Genomic DNA, 9,374 nt, shown 5'->3' with positions numbered 1-9,374 from the left:
ACCCATACCAATGGCATCGCCAGAGAGTCTCCAAGCCTTGATGTCCCGGTCGTGGCCAGCACTAATCACCAACTCATAGCTGTCCACATACAGGATGTCTGCCACACTATCCAAATGGCCCTTCCAGGTCGCCAGAAGCATGGGGGGAGCCAGGGAAATGGTCTGGCCATCCACGACCTACAGGAGACCGTACAGGATAATTACTTATAGCAAGACCATCACATAGGCTCATCAGAGGGCACCCAGGGCTAGACAAAGCAGAGCCCTCAGGAAGGACCTAGGACAGGGGCTAGGCCTAGTTCTAGACACACTCCTACCTGAACTTCTGATGACCTTAGTTAAGTTCCCACACGTCTTTGGCCCTCACTGACCCTTTGGTAAAATCATAAAAAGCATTTATATATTGCTATATTATTTTTAATGTTTTTATTAATTTCAGATAAAGGAAGGGAGAGGGAGAGAGGGATAGACATAAATGTTGAGAGAGAATCATTGATTGGCTGCCTCCTGCACACCGCCCCACCACCACCACCAATCCCCCGACTGGGGATCGAGTCCACAACCTGGGCATGTGCTCTGACCAGGAATCAAACCCTGACCTCCTGGTTCATGGGTCGATGCTCAACTACTGAGCAACACTGGACAGGCATATTACTATATTACTTACCAATGCCCTCCCTATGGATTATTCCATTTGAACACAACAACCTTATGGGATGTGTATGAGTCTCGCCATTTCACAAAGAAGAGAAGTGAGTCAGAAATGTTCAGTAACCAGCCCAAGCCACATGCCGAGACAGTGATGGGGTTAGGACAAGAACCCAGGTCTTCTAAAGTTATTCATTTGGGCATTGGTAGTAGAATAGGGTGAGCAGGGGATGAGATATTATGTTATAGTATGAAAAAATAAACTCTTCTTAACAGGGAAATGAGTGAAAATATCCAAGACCATTGTAAAAAAAAAAAAAAAAAACTAAAAAAAAAAAAAAGATTAATTAGGGGCCCAGCCGGTGTGTCTCAGTGGTTGAATATCAATCCAGGAACCAAGAGGTCACTGGTCTAATTCCCAGTTAGGGCACATGCCCAGATTGTAGGCTCAATCCCCAGTAGGGGGTTGTGCAGGATAATTCTCTCTCATCATTGATGTTCCTATCTCTCTCTTCCTTCCTCTCTGAAATCAATTAAAATATATTTTTTAAAAGATTAAAATATGTAATACTTTCAACAATAAAGATTTAAAAAGAGAACACCATTATAACAACTTTACACTATTACAATTTAAAAAAAGATTAATGAAGGGGGACATATTTTACCATATGTTAAATCACAATAGTACAAACTTTAAACAAAACAATGGAAGACAATAGAGAGCTCAAAAACCAACCCAAATAAAACTTTGGTCTATGATAAAAGTGGCAGGAAAGCTGTGATAATACAGAGCAGGACCCAGTAAGCTGTGCTGGAATATCTGATGAATTACTAAGAGAAACTTAAATTATTGTCATATATCTTACAACTAAATAAACTGTAGATGGGTCAAAGAATTATTTTCAATGAAACATAAAACTTCTAAAAGAAACTATGAGTGAATATTTATCTTACCTCTGAATAAGCTTAAAAGAGAAAATAAGTCTGGAGATTCAAATTTGGAGTCACTAGCAAATCAATACCTTCATAAATTAAAAGGCAAATGACAAATTGGGGAAAATATTTGTAATATATGTGACAGACGATGAGTTAATACCTTTTAATATATTTTTAAATAAGTACAAAAGATGTTAGTTACTACAACAGAAAAATGGGCAAAGGACATGAAGAGGCAATTCACAAAATTATACATTGTCAATAAAATAAGGAAAGGCGTCAACATCATTAACAAGCGAAGTTATGTTTGTTAAAACCAAAAGAAATCATTTGTATCTAAAAGTCAGCCTAAAGTGTTTGGTTTGTGTGGTGTTTGGGTGTTTTTTTTTTCACTTCAAACATTTATTTATGTATTGAATGCCTTCTCTAAGCAAGGCACTCTGATTGATCCAGCGGTCCTTCACTCGGACGAATATCACTAATACCTTATGTCGTAAAAGATAAAACAAAATAGGCTAAAAAAGTGTAAAATTGTATATAATTTCTGGAATGCAGTTTGGCAGTATCCATTAAAGGTCTTAGAAAGGTTTATATTCTTTTTTTCTATTTAATGCTTTTTTTCCAATTTACATTCAATATCATTTTGTATTAGTTTCAGGTGTACAGCTTAGTGGTTAGACAATCACATACCTTATAAAGTATTCCCCCTAATATTTTCCGGTACCCATCTGGCACCATACATAGTTATTACAATATTATTGACTGTATTTCCTATGCTGTAGACATCCCCATGACTATTTTGTAACTACCAGACTATATTTCTCCATATCTTCACCATTTTTACTCAGTCCTCCAACCCCTCTCCCCTCTGGCAACCACCAGTCCGTTCTCTGTAATTATGAGTCTGTTGCTATTTTGTTTGTTCATTTATTTATATTGTTCTTTAGATTTCATATAAGTGAAGTCATATGGTATTTGCCTTTCTTTGACTGACTTATTTCACTTAGCACAATACCCTCTAGGTCCATCCATGCTGTCACAAATGGTAAAATTTCATTCTTCTTATATTCCCAAAGCAGAATCACTGGGTCATAAGGCAGTTCCATTAAAGATTTGTGTTCTTTTGCATACTACTTCCTTGGGATAAATTACCAGATGTGCATATAAACAGCTACCAACAAATAAAAAAGATTCATGAAAAAAATATTTGCTCTATAGTTTTATACTATTAAAAACATTTTTATTAAAATACTAAAAGCCTGGTGCACAAAAATTTGTGCACTCACGGGGGTCCCTCAGCCCGGCCTGTGCCCTCTCGCAGTCTGGGACCCCTCAGAGGATGTCCACCTGCTGGCTTAGGCCCGCTCCCTGGGGGATCAGGCCCAAGTTGGCAGTCAGACATCCCTCTGGCAGCCCGGCAGCCCTTGGGGGATGTCCACTTACCAGCAGGGAGCAGACCTAAGCTACAGTCGGATATCCTTAGTGCTGCTGAGGAGGTGAGAGAGGTTCCCACCACCACCACTGTGCTGGCAGCCATCAGCCTGGCTTGTGGTTGAGCAGAGCTCCCCCTGTGGGAGCACACTGACCACCAGGGGACAGCTCCTGCATTGAGCGTCTGCCCCTTGGTGGTCAGTGTGTGTCATAGTGACCAGTGATTCCCAGTCATTCTGCTGTTAGGGTCAATTTGCATATTACCCTTTTATTATATGGGATAATTCACATACAATTTACTCATTTACAGTGCTCACTTCAGTGTTTTTTAGTATATTCATAGAGTTTTCCACCACCATCACAATCAAATTTAGACCATTTCATCACCCCATAGTTTGTATAAATGGAATCATATAGTATGTGACTGACTTCCTTCACTTAGCATACGGTCTACAAGGTTCCTCATGTTGTAACATGCATCAGTACTTCATTCCTTTTTATTACTGAACTAGTGACCCATCGCACAAAATTGCACAAGACCTTGATCCCCCTCACCCCCCACCCCCGTGCCATGGGACTGCTCCGAATCCCAGAGTTCCACCCCATGTGGCTGGCGCATCACAGGATGATCCCCAAGTCCTGGAGTGCCGCCCCAATGGCCCGCCTCCTGGCCATGCACAGCGGCTGCCAGGCCCCGCCCCCCACGGCATGCACACAGGGCCTCAGAAACCCTGGCAGAAGCTGCACAGAGCAGCCACCAGCCCCGCTCCCACTGTGCCCGCCACCATCTTGTGATGGTGTTACAGTGTGAGGGTCAATTTGCATATTGCCTCTTTATTATATAGGATAATAGCAAATACATACACAACATTCATTTCCAATACCAGATATTACTCTGTACAGTATATATACCACAATTTATTTTTCCAATCTACATTGATGGGCATTTGGGTTATTTCAAATTTGAAGTTATTACAAACAGTAATCCTATCAACATTCTTATTCATATTTCTTAGAGCATAGATTTCTCTTGGATATAAACCTAGGAGTAGAATTGCTCACTTATGGAACAGGCACATCCAGCTTTAGTAGCTATAGTTCTCCAAAGTGATTATACCAATTTATATTCCTACCAGCAGTAGAAATTCTAGCTGATCTGTATCCTTGTCAACATTTAGTATTGCCTCTCTTTTTAGTTTTAGTCATTCTAGTGGGTGTGCAGTAGTATCACATGGTGGCTTTAATTTGCATTTTCCTGATAACTAATGAAAAGGTGCTCAACTTCATTAGTCATCAGAGAAATACTGATTTTTGTACTATATAAATATATTACCTGCTCAAGAAAATACATAAATATTTTTATTATTTTTAAAAAGAATGCATGATTGCCCAGCCGGCCTGGCTCAGTGGTTGAACATCGACCAGGTCACGGTTCAATTCCTGGTCAAGACACATGTCCAGGTTGTGGGCTTGATCCCCAGTGTGGGGCATGCAGGAGAGAGCCAATCAATTATTCTCTCTCATCATTGATATTTCTCTTCTCTCTCTCTCTCTCCAGTGATTCTCTCATCATTGATGTTTTCCCTCCCTCTCTCCTCTCTAAAATCAATAAAAATTGTTTTGTAAAAAAAAAAAAATTTTTTTTAAATGCATGACTTCAGAGCCCTCACTGCAATAATTAAAGCCCATCAAAGGTGTGTGTGTGTGTTTGTATACATGTTCAAGTGCACTCATGTGGGTGTATTTAATGTGTGCATCCTTGTGTTTTACTGGTTAATGGTGACTTCTGGTTAACAAAAATTTGTCCCAATGAACCAGACAACCTTGAACAGGAAAATGAGAGACTCAGAATCTCAGTGCAAGAATCATGGTCCAGCTATTGAGTAGAGCATATCCAGTACTCTTCCTACCTCCTTCTTGTCCGAGGGGATGTTGTATTCGATGTTGGTCTGGATCAGTTTAGGAATTAAGAACTGGAACTTGTTTATTCCACTGGGTTGAGATGACTGCCCATCAGTGACTGTGCAGTAATCATCGATGTCCCAGATCTAGGCACAAGATGTGAGTTAGTGGCCCAGCACCACTTCACTCCAGCACAAACTCACTCTGGATCCCTCCCAGACCACTGCTCCTCACTTTAGCGGGGCAGTTCTTATTCACACCTCTAAGATAACCAGATGGTCAAGCCCAGAAGGGGCCCAAGTAATCTTCTAGGTCAGACCCCTTAGTAGCATGCAGAGAGGGTGAGACTGGCCCCAGGACAAGACACTCTTGCCTTGTGTCTCACCACAAAGCATGAAATCAGTTCCTGAAACAACAGACCACAGATAAGATGCATGGCTGGGGGGTGAGGGAGCCTTAGGGAGACAAGGATGGAGCACAGGATTCACTGGGGAAGGAAGGCTTCGTGGAGGGGCCTTTTGAATCAAACCCTCAATCCTTTCACTGGGCATGCCAGAGCAGGGAAGGATTTTTAAGGCAACCCATCCTACTGCCCACTATTTCACAAATGAAAACATACCCTTAGGGATTAGGCTAGGGCCACCTGTGACAAAGAGGAGGCTAGAATTTGGCTGACACCAGCCTCTCAGTCTCCATGCCACCTTCCTCACCTTGATGAACCCTTTACTATCCCCCGTGACAAGAATGCAGTCATTTTCGTCAGTGGCCATGGCACCCACGACCACGTCTCCGAGGCCTCCAGAGTCCACGCGGAACTTCCCCAGCAGGCCTCCGTACCCATAGATGGACCAGGCGTAGATGTAGCCGTCAATGCAGCTGCTCAGCAGGGCAGCCATCTGTGGCAGGCGAGGTCTGCTTTGCAGGAAGATTATCTGTGCAAGAGAGGTGGACCTGCTCAGCTGGCCGCTGCCACACGGTGCTAAGGGGCCCGCCTGGCAAGTCACCACACTGATCTGGTCCCCCAATAAACTAGATGCCCAGTGAGAATGGTGATGGGGTACCACGCTTCCTCACTGGCGACCAGGAACATTTTGCTGAACTATGAGCTCCTAGATGGCAAGGATGTGTGTCTGTTTTTGTTCATGACTTTATCCTCAGCAACTAAGATGATGCCTGGCACATGGTACATGATCAATAAATAGACGCTGAATTGTCCTAAGGCTCCAACAAGATTTTCTGAGACCTGTAGCTCAGCCCAAAGCTATTTGGAGGATGAGTTCATTCCCTTTCATATATCACTACAGTGAAACATTTCCATTTTCAGCCAATTGCCAAAAATTCTTCACCAAATTCTTCTTCAAGTCTTAGTTGGATCATGCCCTTTGCTAAATCCCCGTAGTGCTCACTTTCGATTACATGGTCACTCCCATGGTTTACGTGGGGGCTACAGTGGGGAGTTACTCTGTATGAGGAGCATGTGAAGAGAGCCGCTCGCCTGGGACCCACCTCGCATGAGGCAGAGGGAGCACAGTTAGGGATACAAAGTAAATCAGGCCACGCAGGGAAACTGGAGGCTTCCCAACTCATACTAAGTCAGAAATTACAGTGGTGGCTTCTGGGTTCCCACAACATGCCTTCAACAACAATTGAAATCTCATTTATTCTCGTCCTGGGGTCCAAAACAAAATGCTCAACCAGGTGCCAGGGTCATAGAACCCAGAGTCCCTAAACCAAAGGAAAAAGCAAGCACTTCCCCATTTTTGCAAGTGTTCTTGTGCACCGCACAAAATGTGGACAGCACGGGTCGATGAAAAAAAATTAAATCATCCACAGGATCCCAATAACCAGAAATAATCACATTACAATTTTAACGCATTTCCTTCAGCTTTTTTTCTAATTGCATCATCTATAAAGACTTTTATCATATCTCTTAAAAATGTAAAACATCCATGCAAGAATAGACAAATATACCAATGGAACAATAGAGAGGGTCCAGAAATAGATTATAGAAGATTATCTTATATAATAATGATAGAATTTCAAGACAGTAAAGAAAAGATAAACTATTCAATAAATGGTATTTGAGTAACTGGCTACCAATTTAGGGAAAAAAGAACAACTAGATTCATACATCACACCATACACAAAGTTACTTAGATGAAAAAAAAGCTGACTAAAAATATATAAAATCATAAATGTCTAGAAGAAAATATAACAAGCCCAGCTAGCATGGCTCAGTGGTTAAGCATCAACCTATGAACCAGGAGGTCTCAGTTCAATTCCCAGTCAGGGCACATGCTGGGGTTTCGGGCTTGATTTCAGTGGGGGGTGGGGGAGGGTGCAGGAAGCAGCTGATCAATGATTCTCTCTCATCAATGATGTTTCTCTCTCTCCTCCCTCCCTCCCCATCCTCCCTTCCTCTCCGAAATTAATAAAAATATTTTTAAAAGAAAATATAACAAATTTTTCTGTGACCCTAAGCCTCAGTGTGATACCACAAAGGCAAATGAGGGGAAAATATTTTTAATACACAAACAGGCAAAGGATTAATTTCTAGAGTATATAAAGAGACCAAAAACTTAATAAAAAGAATTTAAGTATATGAATAGACATTTATTTCATTAAAGAAATACAAGTACATGACAAATATACAAAAAGGCTCAATATCACAAATAATCAAATAAATAACCCCCCCCCCCCCCCAAATGCTGTTTTCCACTCACCAGACTAGCAGAAATGAAAGGCTAATGTCCACCTCCTCTGTGAAGCCATTCCTGACCACCCTATTCAAACAATAGTGTCCTCTTCACCTCCTCTGCCATTCTCCCTGCCTTCTTCCCAGTTTTCTTGTTCTCTGCTGTGCTGGCTCACCCTGTGGCCTATCATTTATTTTACTCACTTAACTAGAATGTCAGCTCCATTAGGGCAGGGGTTCTTGTCCCTCACTGCTGCCCCCACCCCCAGTGCCTGGTATGTGGTAAGTGCTCATGATAACTGTCAGTGCCCAAACAGAATGAAGTCACTGACCCGAAAGGAGGGGCTTTGAGTCATCTCCCTCAGTCAGAGTCACGGATTGAAAGGACTGGGGTCTGTTGGCAATTCTGCTCTCTGAAATCCACGCTTTCAACATATTCCCATAAGTGCAGAGAAATGCATATACAAGGATGCCCAGTGCAGTGCTGCAGGGAAAAGTTCAATGAGGGAACTAACCTGCCAGTTCATCAATGGAAGGCTGGCTTCATAGTTTATGATACATTCAAACTATGGGGCACTATGCAGTGATTAAAAAGAATAAGTAAACGTCAAAAGAATAAGCTGAATCTAAATTACTGATATAAAAACATATCCATGGTATATAGTTAAATTTTTTAAAAACAGCAAATGGCCCAGCCAGTGTGGCTCAGTGGTTGAGTGTCAACCTATGAACCAGGAGATCACGGTTTGATTCCTGGATCTCCCATTAGGGCAGATGCCTGGGTTGTGGGTTCAGTCCCCAGTGATGGTGGGTAGGGGGGTGTGCAGGAGGCGGCCAATCAATGATTCTCTCTCATCATTGATGTTTCTTTTTTTTTTTTAATTTATTTTTTTTTTATTACAAAGGGTGTTACATATGTGTCCGTTTTTTCCCCCCTCCCAAGACAGTCCCCTAGCCTCCCCTATCCCCCAGTGTCTTATGTCCATTGGTTATGCTTATATGCATGCATACAAGTCCTTTGGTTGATCTCTTATCCCCCTACCTCCCGCGCCCGGACCCTCCCCGGCCTTCCCGCTGCAGTTTGACACTCTGTTTGAGGCAGCTCTGCCTCTGTATCTATTATTGTTCAAAAGTTTATAATGGTCTCAATTATCCATGAATAAGTGAGATCATGTGGCATTTTTCCTTCATTGACTGGCTTATTTCACTTAGCATAATGCTCTCCAGTTCATCATTGATGTTTCTATCTCTCTCCCTCTCCTTCCTTTCTGAAATCAATAAAAATATCTTTAAAAAGAAAACAACCGAAAATGGAATGGCAGGACTATAATTTAACTATAACCTAGCTATAATTTTACATCACTGGTCTGAAAATAAAAGGCTAAGACTAAACCAATCCATTACCAGTGACGGTGACAGTGTGGCTCAGTGGTTGAGTGTCAACCTATGAACCAGGAGATCACGGTTTGATTCCTGGATTCCCCATTAGGGCAGATGCCTGGGTTGTGGGTTCAGTCCCCAGTGATGGTGGGTAGGGGGGTGTGCAGGAGGCAGCCAATCAATGATTCTCTCTCATCATTGATGTTTCTTTTTTTTTTTTAATTTATTTTTTTTTTATTACAAAGGGTGTTACATATGTGTCCGTTTTTTCCCCCCTCCCAAGACAGTCCCCTAGCCTCCCCTATCCCCCAGTGTCTTATGTCCATTGGTTATGCTTATATGCATGCATACAAGTCCTTTGGTTGATCTCTTACCCCCCTAC

At 42.1% G+C, this 9,374-nt stretch overlaps 1 protein-coding gene across 1 annotated transcript in view; it reads right to left on the bottom strand.

The window, feature by feature from the left end:
* EFCAB8 (EF-hand calcium binding domain 8) overlaps window positions 1-9,374 on the bottom strand; it is a 38,350-nt gene that overhangs the window by 1,894 nt on the left and 27,082 nt on the right. Inside the window, exons 18-20 of the mRNA XM_015566651.1 lie at window positions 5,628-5,849; window positions 4,926-5,063; window positions 9-177 (exon numbers count right to left, since the gene is read on the bottom strand). Of these exons, the coding sequence (XP_015422137.1) occupies window positions 9-177; window positions 4,926-5,063; window positions 5,628-5,849 (529 nt within the window). The remainder of the gene's footprint in view (window positions 1-8; window positions 178-4,925; window positions 5,064-5,627; window positions 5,850-9,374) is intronic.

The sequence above is a fragment of the Myotis davidii genome, unplaced genomic scaffold (genome assembly GCF_000327345.1).
Source record: "Myotis davidii unplaced genomic scaffold, ASM32734v1 scaffold562, whole genome shotgun sequence".
NCBI classification, from domain to species: Eukaryota; Metazoa; Chordata; class Mammalia; order Chiroptera; family Vespertilionidae; genus Myotis; species Myotis davidii.
Note: the sequence above shows the minus strand (reverse complement) of the source record. Positions and strands in the feature narration are given on the sequence as shown.